This window comes from Aulonocara sp. 'chitande type north' Nkhata Bay, linkage group LG1 (genome assembly GCF_057382095.1).
Source record: "Aulonocara sp. 'chitande type north' Nkhata Bay isolate Kocher_YH1m ecotype deep benthic linkage group LG1, A_spYH_male_GT1.1, whole genome shotgun sequence".
In the NCBI taxonomy this organism is placed as follows: domain Eukaryota; kingdom Metazoa; phylum Chordata; class Actinopteri; order Cichliformes; family Cichlidae; genus Aulonocara; species Aulonocara sp. 'chitande type north' Nkhata Bay.
Window position 1 is genome coordinate 18256243 of NC_141344.1, and position 22345 is coordinate 18278587.

The 22345-nt window shown below is 39.5% G+C and overlaps 1 protein-coding gene across 4 annotated transcripts in view; it reads right to left on the reverse strand.

Moving 5' to 3' along the window:
- furina (furin (paired basic amino acid cleaving enzyme) a) overlaps nucleotides 1-22345 on the reverse strand; it is an 83156-nt gene that overhangs the window by 8741 nt on the left and 52070 nt on the right. For all 4 annotated transcript variants that reach the window (XM_086286401.1, XM_086286416.1, XM_086286409.1 and 1 more), the window contains exons 5-12: nucleotides 21786-21914; nucleotides 21504-21580; nucleotides 14669-14757; nucleotides 8707-8879; nucleotides 7217-7429; nucleotides 5462-5562; nucleotides 4352-4455; nucleotides 4065-4182 (exon numbers count right to left, since the gene is read on the reverse strand). In XM_086286401.1, the coding sequence (XP_086142527.1) occupies nucleotides 4065-4182; nucleotides 4352-4455; nucleotides 5462-5562; nucleotides 7217-7429; nucleotides 8707-8879; nucleotides 14669-14757; nucleotides 21504-21580; nucleotides 21786-21914 (1004 nt within the window). The remainder of the gene's footprint in view (nucleotides 1-4064; nucleotides 4183-4351; nucleotides 4456-5461; nucleotides 5563-7216; nucleotides 7430-8706; nucleotides 8880-14668; nucleotides 14758-21503; nucleotides 21581-21785; nucleotides 21915-22345) is intronic.

Here is a 22345-nt window from a genome sequence, read left to right on the forward strand (position 1 = left end):
TGTGAAAGCTCAAGTAAATGAGAAGCTACACCTTACTCTCCCTTTCCCTTTTTATCAAGAGCTAGTTAAATAAAAATCTGTTTTTTTTCTTACTTCATATGTTGCCTGATTCCAATTTGTCATAATAACTGTTACATAAATCCTTACTTTTTTGCACGTTGGTTTTTCAACAATCACTTTCAGACAGGCTGGCAAAGGTCTGCCAATATTTTGCAGTCTAATTTATAAATGCAAATGCAAATTAAATTCATCACAGTCAGTCAATTAATCTGACTCAATGTGCACCAATGAGCACAACTCATCCTAGAGCGCTCTCCTTAGAACAGGGAACTCAACTCATCTGGTCGTCAGCTGCTTGTATTCTGGGTATATTGCTATGAAAAGTACGGTTGGTTCTATTTTAAGCCTATAAGGTTATGGCTGGACTCTGAATGCAAGTAGTTAATATGAATTTCTGTCTATGCAGACAAAAGCAGATTTGCAATCTCACTAATTTATCACAGCAAATCACAAACAGACTGCATGCAAGTTCCAGTTCGTCTCCATTCAACTACTAACTGAAGACCGACACAATCTTATTGCAGTTTTATCATCGTTTTGATGCATCAAGATTGCTTTACAGATGGCAACTGACTAAGTGGTCAAAGACGTGATCTAAGCAACAATCCTAAAGGCATTGAGACTGCACATTTATTGCACATGGTTGCAATTATTTGGCCACGCCATGTTTTCAACCACTTATCCCAAGTCTGTCTGTAGCATTAAACCACCTTTGGAAACATTTTGTTTACAATTTAATTGGCTGTCTTTTTAAGTGCGTAAAGTGGGTTACGCAAAAAGTCCTAAAAGTCAACCAATCAACATGTGCATAATCAAAACTATCCCTCCAGCACAGACGTGTTCATTTCAATTCGTTGTGCATAAAGCTTTTGAACAAACACCACATGTGTAAGCCAAACTTGAAGCATTCCCATGCGTTTGGCAAAATCTAGGAAAAACAAAAAGGGATGTTTCCAAATCATAAATCACTTTTTAAAAACTATGCGAGAGCTTTTAACTGATGCCATACAGTTTTTATTTGCAAAAGATTTTGCAGACCTGGTAGTAATTTGCATCAACTTTGGTGTGAAGGAAATGGGCACACATTGATCACATTCAGTGTTCTTACAGTACATTGACACACATTTGCAACAAAGCCTGCCTCATTCAGTCAGGCATGCAGGAGCTTTTCTGTCTGCTCGTGTCACTCAAAGCCTAATTCCCCATCTCACGGCTACAAAAGTAAATGGCCTAATGTTACTGTAATTATGGTTATAATAATTCACTTTGGTCTTTAAATATAATAATTGTGCAGTATTGTTGGACTTAATATAATCATAAAATCATCATAAAATGACAAATGTGTTCCAGCTTTTTTGTGCATGTAAAAAGCCTGCATAGTTACACAGCCCTCCCAAAGAGAAAACATTGCTTCTGAACCACTGGCTGGTTTTTCTTCAGGAATCTACATCAGTCAACTCTTTTAAGTAACTCCAACTCTAAAATATCTCAGTCGTGGTATCGATGGAGCTCAGGACAAGGCAGAGGAGTGTTATTTTGATAGAAAAGTCCTCAAAAATGTGTTTGAGCACTGCAGAGCTATAACTTTGCCTTGATGAACTACGCTGAAATGTTTAAATGGCCAATCAGAAATTGAACCGATTTGAAACAAGGACGAGGTGCGAGTTACTGTGTTTTCATGGTATCATATTCACCATGCTGGCTTTTTTTTTTTTTTTTTTTTTTTTTTTTTTTAAAGCCAGTGTTTCCCTGACAGTACACATGTGAACTAGTAACTCAGGTTATTCCTAAAAATGTTAAAACATCATGTTTTGTCTAATGCGGGAGTCTCTCCTTGAGCCAGGTCTACTTACAGTTCAAATTCATACAGCTAAACTCTTGTTTATACTTACTACCTATAATCCTAAAATAACAAACTCACAGGACAGGAGCTAATGGATATAACCACTCAGTCCCATTTGTTCACCCAGTTGACCAATCAGAGCAATTTAAGCTTAGTTAGATTGGGGCCTTTTTTAAAAAAAAATTTTTTTACAAGCCCTCTTTAAATGAATGTGACACTGTTACAGTTTAGACGGTAGACAAAATTCAAACAGTTTCAGACAAAGACACAGAGATATTCACTGCATCATGATAGCACAAGGCAATCACACGGGACAGCTGTCTGCACAGACAGAAAAATCAGCCTCACCCAGATTTAACTATGTGTGCCTCACATTACTGTAACTCCACAACCATTTTGGGTTACAGAAAAAATTCAAACGGGTTCTGAAAGATGACAATTAAAATCTTACCAAGCGGCCTGTTTGATACTCGGGTGATAAAGGGTTCAAATGGAGCGTCTGTTGAGTGTATTCTGGTGTAATATACGCCGTGTCAGGAAACTGATGTGTTACTGAATATAAAAGCATGTAAAAGTATGCTAGCAGAACACAAAATAAAATTATGAGCCGGTAAATGAGCATAATATGGGCTCAGTAAGCTTGCGGTCATGACTCTGTCAGAGGTAACGAGTGAAAGTAACTGACAGTGAGAAAGATACTGAAACCCTGCCTGCTCACTTATTACAAGACAGTCTTGATAAATACGTCAGCTAAACACCTAAAATGTAAATTGAATAACCTGCCTTGACTGCTGTTCCCAGACGCTCAAACCATCTGCTCTGAGCGTCTCATAGCTCCAGTAAAAGAGGAACCTCAAAGCCAGCAAGGGAAGTGACAGGCAGCGCATAATGAAGAGGCGATGTCTGACTGGATTTAGACTGAGACACCAGCAGAAGGAGGAATAAAATGGCTAGGAAGAAATATATAGTTTCAACAGCGAGAGGTACACATGAATTGACAAACTATTATCTTTCTTTTAAGTGTTTTGTCTCAAGTTTGAGTCTCGCGCACACAAAATGACAGGCATTTCAACAGGCGCCCAAAGCCAACATGATGAAGACACGATGTGTCGCTGCGCCAAAGCTTGACAGCTCAGTCTCAAGTCACAAGCATCTCCAAAACCTTTGTTTTGTTATGAGTTACCAATTTAATGTTGATTTCTGTTTTCATTACTCTTAACTTGCCATTTCTGAAAAATGTAGGCTTCTTATCATAGTATTTAACGAATGTTTGAAGTCAAAGAACAAAGCGGCTAGAAATAAACAAGCTGTCTTTGATGGATATTTGGTGCATTCTCTTTTAATGCTGTTATTGCTCTACCCTTCTTTTTCTTTGCTTTTAACATTTACCTCTTCAAACTTTAGCTATTAAAATAGTGTTCATAATTGCATACATGATTACAAATAATTAGAATATTTAGTAATTAGTATAACTGGGGCTGGGGGGTTTTTGGTCCATAATATGGGTCAAGCTCCAAAAACACTGAAGCATCAATTTGCTCTAATCCAATGAGATGATTTCCTCCAGAGACACATATGACTTAGTTTAATAACTAGGCTGTGTGGGTTTTAGTCAAAGCAATTTAAACAAATAAGTTGTTTTTAGAAAATTGACAGCTGTAACGTGTGCAGACCACAGTGGCCATGGGAGACCAACACAGTGCGTCTCACGAAAACACATGCGAATAAACAAAACAACCAAATTAAGAAAACACAATTCAATCACAAACCACGGTGCTGAAGATACAACATAAGCAAATTCAAGAACGTGCTGCAAGTATCCCAGACTACATGATTCCAGGAGACGCGTGAACCGAGCTGGGACACACTGCAGTTTTTCATTGTTTTGTGACATGTGTCCGAGACTCAATATTAATTAAAACCTAAGCAAACTCACACAGGCTGCTTGTGCTCAGTGTATTCTATTTGTTTGTACTGTGAGAATCTCCTGAAATTGTGTTCTTAAATGCAAACATATCTATAATTTCTGTTGTGTTTATGTACACGTGTTTGTGTGTCTGTTGCAGTGTGTTGCCCCTCTTTGCGTCACCTTAACAGTTTCTTGTGATCAGGGTGCTGAGATAAACGAGCTGCGGTATTAATGAGCCTCCGGTGTACTAACCTTGGCTCGCTGACCATTGTGATGACGCATTTTCGTTGTGGTCCCACATTGGTCCACGTTTTTGCCATGGACACGATACCACCGGCATCAAGTAGACCATATCCGTACGAGTGGCTGACTGTAGAAAGCAAGAGGAAACATTAGCCGGCATCCTGGCTCTCCCAGCTGGTGTGCATTTCAACCTCTGTCCAGTTAAATCTGGTTTATGTGATGCACACTAATAATGAGCCTCGCAGGCATCTGCAAACTGCGGAGGGTTGATGAAAACTTGAAAGGAGCTGCTGTACCTTTGCGCCCGACTCCATTGGTTCTCCAGTCATTGGTGAGCAGGTGGGCAGGTTGAGAAGTTCGTACAACCAGATGTTGCATGTCCCTCCAGGTCAGGTTTTTACTAGAACACGTGTACGTGCAAGCACACGCAGACACACACACACACAGAAAGAGACAGACAGCACACAAACAGCAACACATATGGTAAGTTTGGCTTAAAATTCAAGTTGAGCCACTGAAACTACATCATCCTATAGTCTTAAGCTGCTGATGGACAGGTGATTGAATTCAGAATACAGCGATTTAGCAGTCACATTCTTCCTTGGCTTGCATAAAATCTTAAGTCGACACGTATTTCAAGTCCTCTTCTGCCCTTTGCGAGACATTTTCCAAAGCATCATTAATCTTTATGCAGGCAAGCAAGTTGGTATTTACCAAACGCAAAAAGGGCTTACATGAAGTCACAACTGGCCTCTCTGTTGTGATTAAATGTGTACAGGCTTTTTAGTCTTACTGTGGATTTGGAGAAAATGAGGCTTTTTAGATAATAACTTTGCTGACTCACTTTGTCATCAAATTCATTCCTAATTACAGTTTTTTTCCATCACCTCACTCTGTTTTGCCACAAGACTAATTACTCGTTTTCGGCGCTCTTCTGACGTCCGTGTTTGTCTCTCCATTAGTGCTGCGTGACTAGATAAGAATGATTAGCGCTCACATCCAAATGGTGTTGTTTGTAAGTGCACAGTTGAAATCTGTGGCAGAGGGGTTAAAAAGTAATTCATAAAATGGGATAATCACGCAGAACTAATGTATAAACATTCAGCACCAGCAGTAAAAGCTTAATTTAATAGAAGAATTTAAAAAATAAAAGTCTAAAAAAAAATTGGCCTGGAAAAATTCGTGAGATAACAGTGGAGCATTTCTACAAACTACTCTGGCATTCTGAAAACTTCAATATCTGAGTTTGGAAAGAAACTGTTGCAATCTCTAACGAGCTTGTGCCATTTTCCCCCCTCCCCAAAAACAAAAGCCAGCAGATATTAAACGCTAGAATAAGGCTGTACAGCTGAAAAGAATAGCGGGGACTAGTCGGACTCAGAAAAATGATGGCGATAAGCACTTACTTGGCCTCAAGGGCAAGAGCGATGATCCCAGCAGCCAGCGGAGCAGAGGCAGAGGTGCCTGTGTGAGAGTCCGTGCATTTTGATTTGAGATCTGTAGTCACCTAAGCAAGATGAACACAGTGAATTTAAGTATCACAGCATTCCTCCTCCTTTTTCTCACGTTTCCATTTTGTTCTCATAAACTCGTATTTCACTTGGCGTTGCTAGAAGGAAAACAGCTAATGCAATTTTCTAACTGTGCTCCGTCCTCAGTGTCTATTTTCTTCATGTAATTCTACGTAGCTCATCACTTGACAATGAAGGTATTCAAATCTCAGCTGTATTTTATTTTTAAATTCACAAGATATTTCACTCTCTTGTAACCCGATAAATTGGAATTTGTTTCCCTCGAATGAGTAAAAACCTTTATCCTCCATCACTTCTTCACTTATTCTCTCTCCCTAGCAAGGATAAATCTTCTAATGGGTAGAGCAGAAAAATAAAACCAGAGAAACCATATAAGCTTATGTTTTGCTTCTTTTGAACAAGTCTTGTTTTTACTGGACTGCTCTAGCAGAGATCATTTCAATGACCCCCAGCACTCTGCTGTAGTTGTACTGGGCAGCTCCCAGGTGAGAATTTTCTGCAGCTACATGAATACAAAGAATTGTGGTGTATTTGTCCTCAGGAAAAAAAAAACCATCTGCTGGAAGATAAAGGTTACAAAACACTGCCTGGTGATAAGACCCCAAGTCACCCATTGTATAATTCTGGAGGTAAAATCAATCAGTGCTACTGAATGAAGCTGATACAAAAGCAGCTTTGATCACAAACTGCTGACCAGCGCAGAGCATACAGAAACTGATCTTTTAACAGACTGAGGGAATAATAAATGCACTGCAAGAATGACTTTAATGGTCATTATGCATTCAGGAGCCTTAGGTTCACATATAACTCACTTTAATTTGAAAGCGACAGATGGAATACATGTGATTTAAAGAAAAAGAAAAAAACACAAGTGAAGATATTCCTGTATAACCTCAGAGATCCAGAGCTCTCTTCCCACCTACTCCGGCTCTTTATTCCTGGCTTCATGAATGACAGCACTATTAAATGAGTGCATCACTGAAGCATTAAGGAACCAGCCACACGTCACGGAGATGTCATAATCTGCCCGTCCGGTTGGTCTGTCAGCTAGGGTGCATGCAAGAGAAAGAAACTGTGTGTGTGCACGTGTGAGAGACAAAGAGGGAAACAGCATTTGTGACTAGAGTGTTAAGCAGCAACAGATTGCCAGATGGAGTTTCAGCCAGTCACAATTCATAATCATTTTAATGGCCCAAAACTGAATGAATGGTGAAGAAGTGGAAACAAAAGCATTTGGTAAAGTAAATCCGTTGGGCATCTTTCTTTGCCTTTAGACAACAATTCTGATGGCAAAAGAGCCAAACGGGACAGGCAAAAAAAAAAAAAAAAAAAAAGAAACAAAAGCAGCAAAGAATGAAGAAGCTAGCTGTGATTCACACATGGAGGGTACAGAATGAGAATGCTGAAAAAGCTTAATGTACTGTGTTCAGAATTAATCGCAATGAGATTAAAATTTATCTCCAACCATTAAAATGATCAATTTATTAAGTTCTCCAGGCTTCCTGCTTCTCAGATTTTAAACTGTTCCAGATGTTTTAGGTGGTAGTGAGCTGTATTTTTGCAGTGTGTGTTAGTACTTTTTGTGCAACCTTTGCAGCAGACGGCAAAATCTGGAAAGAGCCAACTCACTATCTGCTTCTCGTTTAGATTTCCCGAGCTGTAGGTGGTGGCAAGGGTGGAAGAGCAAGCCTCGCTGTACCAGGGGACATTGCCGTTCTGTGTGGAGCTGCTGATGGACAGCGTGTAGATGCTGTTGGTGTAGCCGTCACAATTGCAGCTGTCCTTCTCCCGTCCTCCATTACCAGAAGCCCACACAAAGATGGAGCCTAAACCACCGCGTCCCTGGAGAACACACAACATAGATTTAAACAAACAGGAAAATAAAAGACAACCACATGTCCTTTCATCCATGTGTACCAAAGACTAACAGTATCCACAGAAGAACAAAATCTCATTCAATCTTTAATAGGAAGCCCAATTATAGTGGGGCAAGTTCACTTCAGAGCTCGCTTCAAAAAGAGTCCCATTAAAACCCAACGTACAGGCCTGGGTGGTCACTCACTAAATTACAAAGAGCCAAATATCGCATGACAGCAATTCAATATGGAAAGGCAGTATACGACAACAGCTCATTGTAATAAATCATCCAACCTCTCAGCCTTTGAAGTGCAATAATTTTCATCTAAGAGCGGCTTTATTGTATTGAGTGGCACTGTCTCTCCCTCTCTGCATTGATCAATTCCAGCCATGCACCACCCACACCACCATCTGACAGTGCTGTCACTGTGGCAATTATCTTAGTAGTCAGTGTCAGCGGTTCCAATCAAGCTTTATGGCACATGCTTTGAATCCTACTGCTCCATAACAAGAGTCTGTGTTAGCGGGATGGATGTGTTTATTCATGGCGAGCAGATGTGAGAGGTCGGGGTGTGATCTGTATACTTACTAATCTGTTAACTTGTTCATTTCACATATCTGACACACACCCAGTGTGTCACATGCATTAAAACAAGTCAACAACAGGGCTGATGACATGACGGTATGCATGGTCGCTTAGTATTCAGATCGCGTCGTTAGATGTTGGCAGAAAAGTTTCTGAAATTACTTTTCTACAAACCCTCTACGTGTATGTGCATATAGATAAGCATGTGTTTGGAAGCTTTTGATTATAAATGCTTGTCATTAAGCAATTTAAAGCTCTAACTTAATGGAATTTAATTGGAATTCTTAAAAACAACCTTGGGAAGGTGGGAAATAAGCACTGAATTCACACTTAAAGAAAGCACAACCTGATTATCTAAAAAAGATGCAAAGATAAAAGACGAACTCAGAGTTTAATAAGTACCCTTCAACTAGACAAAAAGGGGAGGGTGGGGGGTGAGGCATAAACACACAAACAAACATTTGATTTCTGCCAGTGCTGCCGCTTTTCATTTTCTAGGAGTTTTCTTCCTGGGTGGCTTTCAGAGGACATTCCTTTCTATTCATAATTGTCAGGGTCAAAAAACGCTTTGTTCTTCCCGCTTGTGTCCTCTCATGCTTGAACAGTTCAATTACTGACTGCTGAAAGGAAGCGACACACAGGCAGTAAATAATTTCTGCATCACACAAACACACACCTCTGTAACTCCACGCATAAAAGCTTCTTTGGCGAGTTTGGCCGGTCCATCGACAGTTTTGCCGTCGTCCTCCGGACCCCAACTGGCGCTGTAGACGTCAATGTGCTGGGGATTCAGACTGAGAGACTGTGCCTCCACCATGTCAGTCACCTCACCGTCCAGCATTCGCACACCTGCATGTACGTTCACAAATGCAAATGTCAACTACGTCAAAGACGGCATGGCAAAACAGAAATGAATTTATTACTACTTTTACACCATAATTCTTACGATACTGTAAATCAAAGATGCTAATTCAGTTTCACTGTGTGTCACCTTGGAAAATGAGAATTGCTCCAGGAGCCAGAGAATTTACTGACATGCTTAGGTTAACTGAAAATGTGCGTGTCATTTAGCCTTTACAGATACAGAACCATCTGCATAAGGTACGAAGCTGCATCTGGAAGAGTGAATTTGTATAAAATGAAATGGCTGGTAATGGGCAGGTGCAAGGTTATCGATGATTACACCCTCATGCAATAAAGAGGATGTATGTTTTATCACAAGACGGCTGATCAATATTTCACCAACTCATCTAAACAAGGCATTTTGTAGAGGGTGTAACGCTTAAGCCATCATAAGATCACAACTACATCTGCGGAGTAGAAAAATTATCTCAAAGCTAAAGTGATTTAAAAAAAATAAAAAATAAAAAAAAATTGAGAGATTTGGTCGCCCATAAGGAGATTTAGACAGACTTCTTTTCATTACAACCAAATACCAAAAACTAAAGCAGAATTGGGAATCTGTCTCACACACATGCGTTATAAATATTTTAGTAGATTTTTTTTAATGACTAGTTTTTAATTTTGTGTCTGTTAACTGTGATGTTTTTGGTGTTTTTATTTTTTGTTGTTGTTTTGAGTTTTTTTTTTGTTTTTTGTTTTTTTTTTTTTAAACCTGTACAGTGTACAGCTTAGTTTGGTTCACCTTGAATCCAACGATAAGCACTCAAACTACCCTGCGGTCATGACAAGCAAGAAAAATATATGCAATAAAATGTGTATTTTACATACATATATACATACATATGAATGAATGCAATGCTAAATTAGTGTCGTTTTTCAATACAACTGAACAATGCAAAGTGCTGATGTTGACGGCAATCTTGCAGAAACCTGTTACTGTCGTCTGTAGCTCTTTGCCATAGTGTCGCAGCATGAAATGACAATGTACTCAGCAAGGTGTAGGCACAAAACACTACCGCTGTAGTGTCTAATTTGCATATTTACACATGAGTTTTCGATACAGCGTTCATGTGTATTTGTAAAGCTCCTGCAGTGGTGTGCTGCATGCTGCCGTTAGTTTTATGTCTACCTGCTGTGATTACGGAGCCCATCACGTAAATCAAACGCTATCTCTATTGATTTTCCTTGGTGTTTGAGCTGGTTTGTGGGTGAACTACCTCCTGAAGTGTGAAGCAGACTCCTGTGACTAAAAACTCAGATAAAAAGATGAAAGGAAACAATTTTTCTTCTTCTGTGTCTACATGAAATTAGTGCAGTTGTGAGAGCGTAAATTTGATCAAAGTTGCTCTTATTTCAACACCTAACAGTGGCTAATAGCATCCGTTAAACTAAAGCTTCTTTATAAGGCAAATGATAGCAAGAATATGCTGTGCCAGTGACAAAACACATAATGCAGGATGGCTATGTAGAGTAGGTGTTTGTCCAGTCCAATTATTTTTTTCAGACACTCGTCTCGCAATGAAACAAGTGTTCTTCCACAAGAAAAGTGACAGGGGTGGGGGAATCCAAGGCACTTTAATAACAAACTAATTTGCTGCTCCGATTACAGGTCAGGTTACTTCATGTTGTTATATATGGCTATAAGTAACAAAGCAGCTGCTCTTTGAAATTCTCCAAAAGCTCCAAACTGCTACTAGCGTTTCCATGGCAGCATACATTTTTGTGAGAGGAATGTGTAGGTCGACGAGGAGACTCAAGCATTTCCTCTAGCTGTCCAAAATCCTGAATCACAATCTCCCCAAGATAGAGAGGCTAAGAGCCATACTACAGGTTCAATACAGTTCTAGAGCAGATTCCACATTCCAGCCTCTGAATCTTATTAATTATTTGCATTTCTGTCAATAATCTTTTTAAAGTGTTTAAAAAATAAACGAACAAATAAAACAACTGATTGTAATGTCCAAGTGCCACACATTGGAGGAAACAAAAAGCGGCAGTGAATTATTAGCTCATCCGTCTCACCATCCCCCACAGAGAAACAGGTTTAAAAAAAATAAAAATAAAAAATTGGTGAAGACCCATTAGGTGATAATTGTGTGCAGCTTTGATTAAATTCTGGCCAACACTGTTGGAGGAGTTTCAATTCTTGTGAACTGTGAACAAACCGACACCTCTATGTGCCATATGCTGACCAGCCTGAAGGAACGATGAGCTCATCCTGCAGCGGCTGTGGCCCAAGAGCCTTAATGTTGGTGGTTCAATCCCATCCTGCTCTAGTATGCATGTCAAAGTATCTTAGAACATGATACTGAACCCCGGATGCATCTATCAAAGTGTAATTGTCTGAGTCTATTTACCATAAACCCAAAGAAGTGAAACATTTCAGAGAAGATTTAAAGAGTTTGAGGTGGTGACCCTCCTAATGTTGTCAAAGCTACTGTATCAGCTTCTACTTTTGTCAGAACTGGGACTTTTCTAATTAATTGTGAGGATTATTTGTTTCTTTACCCCAGTTAATCTTAAGAATGCTGAAGTCAGTCAATCAATCTAATTTAAAAACAACCATAAAAGTACCTCACAGGAGAGGATTCTGGCTAAACAATGGGCTTCAGTTCTGCAGGTGATAAGATGGCAGGTGATCTTGTGCAGGGAAAAAAAAAAGAAAGAAAAGAAAAGACGACAAAAACAAAAACAAAAAAAAACCCAACAACTTTGCACTGCTGCACCGCTACCTACCAGCTTATGCTACTGGAATAATGACAGCATGAACAATAAATGGGTTTCCCTCGCTTGTTTCTGATGTTTGACGAACACATTTCCTTCCATTTCTTTAGAGCTATTGAAGAATCTGCACAATCTGGACTCATGTTACTGTGTTGTAATATGTCAGGCAAATTTTTGGCAAATGTCTGTACCCTGTAATAAGAAAATAAAGTGTTATTCTTTGTGAAAAGTGGATGAATACTTTAAGTTTTTTTTTCTCCCTTTAGTCATTTGTGAATGGTGGTTTTGGTTGGACTTTACTGATCGAAAAGAGCCTTAAGTGTAGATAAAGAACACAGTAGTCAAACTTTATAACAGCTGGAAGTAGGCAGAAGGATATTGAGATAAGCAGAGACATAGTGAGCTAGAGCGTGTACTTAGATTAAAAAAAAAAGCTCCTACAGCATGTGCAGTCCTTAAAAAAGGACTAAACATCATTAGGTTGCATCCTGGAGTCATCAGACCACCACAACACTGACAAAACAATATGTTTTCTGCACTAAAACAAGCATTAAGCCATTATCCTCATCATCATCATCATCATCATCATAAGATAAGATAAGATAAGATAACTCTTTATTGTCATTGCACAGTCATACATAGTACAGTAGTACAATGAAATTGGAAAAAACTGTCCTACGTCGGCACTACATATAACACAACACGACACGATATGACACATCACAACGTAACAAACAACACAACACAGTATATTAACTTAGTATAAAAAAGAAGAATAAGTGTATGTGTATTGCACACTGTTATTATTGCACATTAATTATTATTGCACCTTGTTATAAATATAAATATTATTGTTATCGTTTTAAACATTGTTACCTCCCCCTAAAAAGTCCAGGGAGGTATCCAGTCAGGTCAGCTATTTACATTGATCAGGGCTATTGCCCTGTTGTAAAAGCTGTCCTTGAGTCTATTTGTTCGGGACCTCAGCAGCCTGAACCTCCTGCCAGACGGCAGCAGCTTAAACACCTTAAACATCATCATCAACACAGCACACATGTAGTGGCAATAGCTCCACAGCAACTTCTTTTCAAACCGCCCATTTGATGTGGCTGGAATTTTAGCATGTGAGAAAAAAAAATGTAATTACACTTTCTTTTTTTTTTTTTTTAAAGATGAAATAATTGATATTCAAGATGTACAAATCGAATCTGATATTTGTTATAATGTCAAAAAGCTACTAAAGTTTCTTTTGAAGGATGGGAAGAGAAACGATAAAACTGCTCTCTCCCTCTAGGCAGAAGCAAAACAACCCATCGGGGTGCAAAATCCTTTTTAGAACAAACAAATTAATATTTCAAAATATTTTGCCACGCTCTCCACTTTTGTATATTCTCATAAATGAGCAGGCTCTGACTGCTGCTCCGCATCTTCATCATTTAAAGATAAAACTAACAGTGGTACACAGCACACTCCGACCCCTAAGGCCAAACACCCGCATATGATTGTTCATCTGTGAGGAGTTGCACCTTGACACTTTAACTGCTAGCTCACTGAAACCGTTTATTAACAAGGAAACCCATTAGGAGTGCAAAATAAGCATTTAAGAAAAAAAAAAAAAAACACAAGAGAACAAGATGATCACGGGCATTAGCACCGAGACTAGGGTTTTCATTATTAGGAAACTCGTTAATAGGTTAATTAAACGATCAAACAAACATCTAAAATGGTTTAAAATAATAAAAATATGACTTTTTAAGTGATGGAAATATTTATCTTGTGATAAAAGTGAGAAAAGAATCTTTGAGAAGCTGCAACCAGGAAATTGTTTTGTTTTATTTCATAAAAAGAAATAAGAGAAATACTTTAAGAAAATTGTTTTCTATCAACCGATTTGTTTTGGGTCAATCTGCCACATAAATTTTGCATTAGTAGTTTGCCTTGTTGATGAAAATGGAAAATATATCTGTAAAACAAAGAACAACGAGGCAAACCAGAAACAACGAAGTACAAATATGCATTTGGGATTTATTTCATTGGACTTGCTTTCTTAAATTAAAAAAGACAACGAGTGAAGATGAAAGCCAGCAACAGCCTGCATGTGCACAGTGATGGACACAGACACGAGGTGATGGCATTTCTTTGGCTAGAGTGACACAGTCAATTTGTGGTTGCATCACTTGAAAACAGCAGGAGCTGAAATTACAGCAGGGTGCCAACGAGACCCTGCCAAACGTGTAGAACAGCAATCTGACTTCTGGCTGTCTGGGACTTGGCTTAAAAAACAGAAGACAAAAAACCTAAAGCAGGATTTGCTTTTGACCAACTAAAGATTGCAGATTCACATTTATGCTGAATTAGTTAAAACCTTGAGGAGTCCCTTCATTTCTTCTGAGACACCATCAGCACAACAAGGTGCCTGTAAATATTCAGAGTTTGCAATTTATTGCGCTGATGTCTGTCAGCAAAATTACACCACAAAAAGCTTAATTTCAAGCATCTATGTGGAGAGCTGGACTAAGGGGCCAATACAAATCTTACAAATGTAAGGCAGGGCACTGACCTTGGCTAAGGACTGTCACAAAATGTTAAAGAGATAATTTAACTAATAATTTTATGGGTTTGGGGATTGAACAGTTTGCCTGAAGAGAACACCTGAAGTATAAAAGCCATTTTTATTTATGTGTAGCGTGTATACAAACTGTTATGGCTAATGGAGATTCAATAAAAGCTATATGATTGTGTCATTTCAGTGCATTTCAGCACTGCTACTCCATGCAAAACCATTACACTTACAACACACTGGCAATCCACATAACAACTGTGGTGATGTTCAAAGAGATTCAGTGGCATGCTGTGCCTGGGAAATGGGCTGAAAATAACACAGGCACAGCAGAACAAGTATTTCACCTCATTCTGGCAGTCAGAGGAAAAAAAAAAGGAAGAAAAAAATAAGACCTGAGATGAAACTGAGTTTTGCCTCTGTGAGATTGAATCAATCATCCACACCATACCTCCGATCTTTGCGTTGTAAGCCACACCAACGCCACAGATCCCATTGCTGGCAACTGCCGCCACTTCTCCTGCGCATCGGGTCCCATGCCTTAAAAGAAAGAATGAGAACGTCAGACAAACTGCTTATCCTAATGTTACTTGCCTAATGACAGCATTTTGCTGTATATATAAACACACACACGGCAGGTTGTGCACTTGTCTAACAAAAAGTTACTTGTGAAATACTCAACTTCATCTTTCATTGTGGTTAAGCTGCAGACTGAGACAAAACACACCCACACTCTTTGGCCTTGATTGTTTAAACAATCTGAATTCAACCATTAAAGAAAAAAATGTTTATGACTGAAAACCACTGTGCATTACCATGTCCTTGTAGAAAAAGTAAACCTTAGGAAGCCTAAAGCCTGAAACGGTCAAGTGAAAGAAAAAAATAAATGGCCATATAACACTAGTGGCAAGAAACTGAGAATCACATCTGCTGTTATCAAAACGCCTATTTCATCAAGTTTGAACTTCTCTAGCAAGATAAGCTGCAAGCAGATACAAAAAGCAGATACAGAAGGGCTTGGGAACATATTCCAGTCAAGTGCATTCCCATCGCCTGCCAGATGGACATGCACTCTTAATGCCCTCTAAACCATGGCGCAATCCCCATTGGATTGCAGCCATTCCTAGACAGGAATGCTGGATTCATCAGGAAACAACAGATACAGTGGACCTTCACTACTGAAGGAACTATCTAGGCCAGCAGGCTTTCATTGAGGCACTCCGGGTAACCTGCCAAACCACAAACCAAATAATCAAAACACCCTATCAGCAGTGAACAGCCTTCCCTGATAAAATGGGCTGCATCTGATGTAAGAACATGGTCTGAGGGTAGACTAGGGCTGTTCGATATAACGATATATATTGGATGACGATATAAAAACGACTATGGTTTCATTTTACGCTATCATTTGTTTCGTGGTGTCGCAAAATAAACTGTTTACGGCAATATTTTTTCATCGTTTTGATGGTCACTGTAGTGGCTATATTAATTTCTTAAAGTTCTCTCTTCCTCATATTTAATATAACCACACTACAGACAGACAAGCGCCTGTTTCTATGGGTTGTCGTTAGCAACAACGACGGTAACACCGTCGCATGTCCGCTTGTTTATTTTCCACATAAACCTTTCACAATAAAGCTCACGTTCCTGTTGAGAATTTTCAAAATAAACTGAATCACGTGAAAAAGTGTGCAGAGTATTGACGGATGAGAAGCAAAAAAAAAAAGAGTCGTCAAGTGCTAAAAAAGAAACCTTAGACTCAAACGTTAGAACAGGCTTTCCCCGCAGCACGCCGTGTAATAAATACTCAAAGAAAATATTAAATTTTTTGTGATTTATATCGTTATCAGGACAATAGATGTTTTATATCGGGATACGAGATTTTGGTCATATCGCACAGCCCTAGGGTAGACGGCTACTCAAGTCATAAGTAGTTCTAAATGAGCATTAAATAAATAAGAGGGCAAAGGTTAATGTTAATGCAAGAGGCAACAAAAGTGCCACGTCTCTTAAAGGCCTCTGTTACCACTGAGCTGGTAGCAGAGGCCCAGTTGGATAATAAAAAACATCTTTACAGACACCAAGTTAAACACTCACACACGCATGCACACGTCATCTGGATTTTCCAGTGAACTTTATCACAGCAATCCCAGCAGTGTGTGTTTGTTGACTTTGGAGTCTTAGATCCTACAGCATCCGTGTTTTTGATGAGAAAACTGATGATAAAGAACAGCTCAGGTGTCCGCGATGGGATCCCAGGCATGCACAGGCCTATCCCTCCTGAAGTGTTCCTCTAATACATGCATTAAAGTCAATTACATGCTAGGCTGTTCATGGGATACAAATGATTCACAGAGAGAGCCCTGGGCTTCTGAACCTGATTATACAAGAATGACTTGCGTAATCAGGGTTTTGGGAATCATTTTCCTGTAAGAAATGAAATGGATACACAAAGATATCTCTTTGCTCCTCCTACTCGTTGCTAAGGTCAGTAGAAAAGGGGGGGAGAGAAAGAGAGAAGGGTGCATCTTTGGGCCAAATTGGGCAAAGAAGCTTACTCCCTTACTCAAATGAAATTTTACTACCGTATCAGCTTTTTAGGTTGTGAGGGCAACACATCCACAAAACCTCCTCTCTCTGCAGAGACAGTACAGTGTTCTAAAACTGGTGCAGCGCCCGTTCACATTGTCCCTGTTTAGAGGGGGACCAGTGCACTTTGCAGCACAACTGAGTTATTGCAGTCATTTATCATGGGGGGGAAATGGGATATGTCAGCAAATACACAGCTGATTTGAGTTTTCAACATTTACCTGCAATGATCCAACAGCATTAGTCTTTGACTGCGATCCAGAAATGACATTATTTAGATTGATTTTATATGCACAGGCTTTAATACTTGCCCTGCATGTGTGCTGCTATAGTAAACAACAAGCAGCCAGAGTGTTTATAAGAAGTACAGCGTGCAAAAACTCACACATAAATACTGTGTGAGTTTTGAAAGGAGGACAGCTCATACGTGTCTCTCACTGCATGCAAGCTCAAACACAAGTGAAGCGAGCTTTAGCTGCAGAGCTTGTGCCTATCGAGCGGACCACAATAGTTAATCGGTCCCAAACTCCACTTTCACTAGCTGCTTGCCGTTAAATAACCACTGTGGTGATAAAACAGATGGTGGGACAGCTGATAGTTACTAAAGATAGCATTCCTCAACATCTTCACATCAGGTGGTAATAAGTTTGTCTCAATGACTGTTCGCAGTTTAGACTGAGCCCTATTCAATGAGCTGTTGTGATCACGCTGCTAACACTCCCTATCGACAGTGGCCTACTGAGGATGTCGTGATCAAAAGTTTTTCTTGTGAAAGAATAACAGAAATCAACTTTTAGCCCAAAATAAGACTTCACTTCCTTGGGTGTGAAGCAGATTGGATGAATGGTGGTGAGGAGAGGGGAAAAAAAGGAAAAAAGGAATAAGAGGGAAGCCTTTATAATAATATCAAATAGAACCCCGGTGAAAGATTTTAATAGTTTATTGCCCAAAATCTCCAAATGCAGATTGATTCCATATCTAATTAGAAACTATGACTCTGAGTTCATCTGTCAACAGCATAATCATTCACAAAGATTAGCCTCGGAGAGCTTCCAGTCCTAATAATGAGAGCGAGACGTGATTGAAGGAATGAATGCTGGCTCACTGACTGTCCTCATTTCTACCGTTTCGAGTTCCTGAGAAGACATCACATTAAAGCAAACCTGGACTGAACCTTGTGCTCAGGGTTCCGGCAGGAGGCTAAAGAGCTGACAGCACAGTGCTGGAGATCTTCACATGAAGTACTCCAGAGAAACCACTCAGACATTGTCAGCAGGAACAAAGAGCTGACTGACAAGACTGTTCAATCAGTTGTTAACAAGTCCCAGAGATTAATTATCACGGCTGTAATATCGTCCTGATAAATTCCCTGACACTGAAAGGCTCTCAGATAATATGAAACAGTCTTCTAAACTCTCAGTTGCACACACTTCTTAAACTGATCATGCTACATTTACACAGGACAAAACTTGTTTGCCTTGTTTCTGTGTCCTTCCTCCGAAATACATTTCCCATTCTGATGTAGTTTGGCAAGTGCGTCAGAAAGCCCTTATTATATGGAATACAGTACAAAGAAAACAGAAATAAAAGCACCGTTATCCATCATCATGTGGACAATTAAATCTGATTTCTGTATACATTAATGTCATTAAATGCCTCCCACTTTACCAACTTTACTTTTTGACTGGTGGGTTTATGGCTATGCTGCTTAAATTAGCAATTACAATCATTAGCAGTTACAGTATGAAAACATTCTCCTAAATAAATAAATAAATAAATAAATAAATAAATAAATAAAGACCTTTAATTATCATTCTCTGCTGAGCTGCCATAAAATCTCCCTTTTCCTGGAAAAGGAAAAAAAAAAAAAAAAAAAAAAAAAAAAACCCTCCATAGAAACGCTGAAACACCTTTTGTATGTGATACACTGTTCAATAACTGGATTCTTTGTTTCTAACAAAAAAAATGATGGTGAACAAAGAGCAGTTTCAACAAAGCTCTGTTCCGATTACAGCAGGAACAAGCCCTATGGCAGACTCGAGGCACAAGGACTGACTTGGGTTACAGCAACTACAGCTGGCTGCAGGCCCAAGGCCAACACACAATCAGTATTCAGACCCACAGCTGGCAGAACAATCAGCTTTGTCTAAAACCTAAACTGCTTCACTCAGACATGATATTGTCATCCTCAAACTCGAGGAATACTCGCTGGCTGGTCTCTGAACAACCACCTTCTCTGTTCATTCTTTAGTCTATTGATGGTTTACCAGTTAACAAACAATCAGACCCACAGGTCAAAGTGTCTGCTTATGTTTGCAGAGGAAAGTGAAGTAAGGAATGTGAGGTAAATTGTCCTGAGAGATCAACGTAAGGTCTGGAAAAGTATTCACAAGGTTACTGTTAGCAGGCGTTTTATCCATTGCTGTGCAGTGAATTCTTTTGAGGTCACATGTTTAGTCAGTCCTGTGTACGGATACAGATGGGCTATTAACAAAGCATTCATATCAACTTGTGTCATACATGAAGCACACTTTCACCCAACAAAAAGCCTAAATTCAGTTTAGTTAAGCTTGAGTCATAAACAGTAAGATGGTAGCAGCAAGATTTGTGGTGGAGATTCTGTGAAAGGCTCGTAGCTGCCGAGAATTTAAGGATCTCTCAGCTGGTTGGTCACACTCTACTGAAAACCAATGTGTCAGTTAGTTATTGGCTTTTGCTCTCAGTCACTCTCCCCGTGGCTACTGTACATGTCTGCTCCAGTTTGTAGCAGCTACCTAAGGCAAGGCAGTGCTGTAACAGTGCTTTTTATTCAAAAACACACCAGTCTGGGATCGAGTGCCAACTGGACACCCTGTGTCCCCTATCACAATTTTCTTCCATATGAATTATATATAAAGTTCAAGGAAATTCCCTGCTGCATGTTTATTAAGTTAATGAATAATTCTGCTAAATTACTGAGATTCCAACTATTGAGCAAAATAATCATGACTATGGTTTTTGTGCTACAGCAGCACTAAAAGCTCACAGGCTCAAATTTATTTATTTTTTTAAGTATCCCTGTAGACTGTCAGTTTAACATTAATCAAGAAATGCAGATTTGGAAACCGTTCTGATAGAACTGAGAGAAACCTTGGAAAAAGAAACCTCTAGATCACATGGTGTTTTAGATAAACATGACGGTGAATGGTCCTTATTGCTGCTTGTATGCTGCGAGAGAAAGACTGCCTTATGTAGGTGAACAGAGTTGAGCTTTCTGCAGGGAACAGACACTTACAGTTTAACACAACGTTACGCAGTTTCATGCCTGCCCACAGGCTGTTTCCACATGCATCTGCACCAACCTCACAGTAGAGCAAGGATAACAGGCAAACACACATCGTGCAGACACAGACACACACAGACACACTCAATTGTTCCAGCAATAAGACAGACACAGGGAGCTGGGTGGCAGGAGATAAGGGCCGAGGTGAGCGAGGGTTGGAAAGAGGTGCAACCAAAAATGAAGTAAACATCAATAGTAAGTGTCTTAGCTGGGCTCTGGGCCACTACGAGCAGCTAGAAGAGCTTAAGCGTGCCTTGGCATAGATTTTGGATATATGGAGCCGCACCAGAGGGATGTTTTTCCACATTCTTTCACAAGAAAATCTTGATGTCGCTGTTAAAAACACTTAACTGAGCTAAATCAGAAAGCATGGCACATACTGTTTGCATTGTCTCACCGTTCCAAGCGTTTGCTGATAACTGTTTGTGTTTCTGCTTTAAATTATGGTGAACTATGTTTCATTTGAAAGCAATTAACTACTACAATCAGCCCCAAACCCCTGTATGTTCGACAAAGCCTTTAAGGTGCTGATTCAGCATTAGCATAGTTTCAATATGTTTGGGCCATGCTGCCACTCTGATTGTATCCCTCTGGCCTCCATACTGATGGTGCCTTCTCCAGGGCCTTGTTGCGTTTTCATCCATGCCCAAGTATAATCTTCTCACCAGTAATCATGGTGAGCCTCAAGTTAAAAAAGCCTCTAAGGCCAGTGGCCCACAAGCAGCAGATTACAGCAAATCAGAAATTAAACCCAGAAAGAAGGCAGGCACTGAGAATGAAGAGAAGCAAGCAGAGACCCTCCAGAGCTAAGAGCTTTGCTGTTTCATTAATGCTGATGAACTTAATTCAATCAATTCTCTGCAAGACGTCACTGTGATGGTAAACAACTCCTAATGCCATCTGCAGATGCCACTGCAAGAAAGTAGTTTTCTTCGCACACTACCTTAATCCTTCTGCAGATTTATCTGGGCTAAAGAAACGCTCGACTTTTAAAGGCCAAATCAATTCAGAGACTTATGTTGTGGATATGACAGGAGTAAGGTTTACTTTAGAAGGCAGCGGCACATTTTCGGAAATATCAAATATCATAAATACCAAAAAGCGAGAGAGAGGGGAAAAATAAAGAAGCTGTTTAATAAAACAAAACCTACAGCCTTTTACATTTAATTGTATCTGCCCTCAGAATTTATGCCTCCAGGCTTAGCAGAGGATGGGAAACAGCTGCAGACTTATCTAGATTTCAGTTGTGAGCTATTACACAGGGAGGTGGACAAATTAATAAACAAGTTCAGTTTTATCTTGACAAAGAAGAACAAGAGGGTGGTTTCAGGGAAGGCCAAGAGTAAATTAAGTTCTTATCCGAGTAGAGTTTTACCTGTTGTCATTAAGCTGTGTGTATCGAGGCTGGGGATCTGGATCACCATCGTTCACATCGTAGCTGGCATCCGGGTCCTTAGAAAGGACAGATTGTTTACTGACATTTTTATGAACTTAAAAAGCATGTAAGTGTTAGAAACGTTACTACAGAAAAATAAAAGCACGGCACCACTGCAGAATTAATTTGAAAATCCTTAGAATAGCCCTCTATTGTAATTGTACAAGTAGAATGGAAAAAAAACAAAACCTTAGCAGGTGCTACTCAGGAAGTGCTACTCACATAGTTCTGCATCAGGTCAGGATGGTTCTTCTCGATTCCATCATCCAAGATTGACACCACCACACCTTTACCTGTGTAGCCCAACTGCCATGCAACTTTAGCATTCAAGTCATGGCGGTTGCTGTTGTACTGAGGGGCAGAGAGCAATGAAATAAACAGAATTTAGCCATGAGAAAAATATCAGTGGGATGACAATCAGTTTTAACCAGATGTGAAAAGGACACCTTTAATAAAAACAAATTAATAAAATAAGAGCAATTTAACATGTTTAGGTGAAGGCTGAGCTTTTTGCAAAGTTGTTTTTTGTTTTAAACCATGTTTTATTAATACCTGGTAAGCCAGAGATATAGTGAAGTGGAAAATAGCAATGATCATTCAGTATGCTTTTTGATGGGCTTTCAACATTCAGCTTGACCTTTGGTCAAAAGCCACGTCTTGCTTTCAACTACTTCAAAGCCCTTTTTATTTTCAAAGTGCATCATTAAAATATAATGTGTCTAGTGTAGCGTTTACTGTATTTTCCTCTTAAATTTCAAGCCCTTGTGAGTGCAGTATACCAG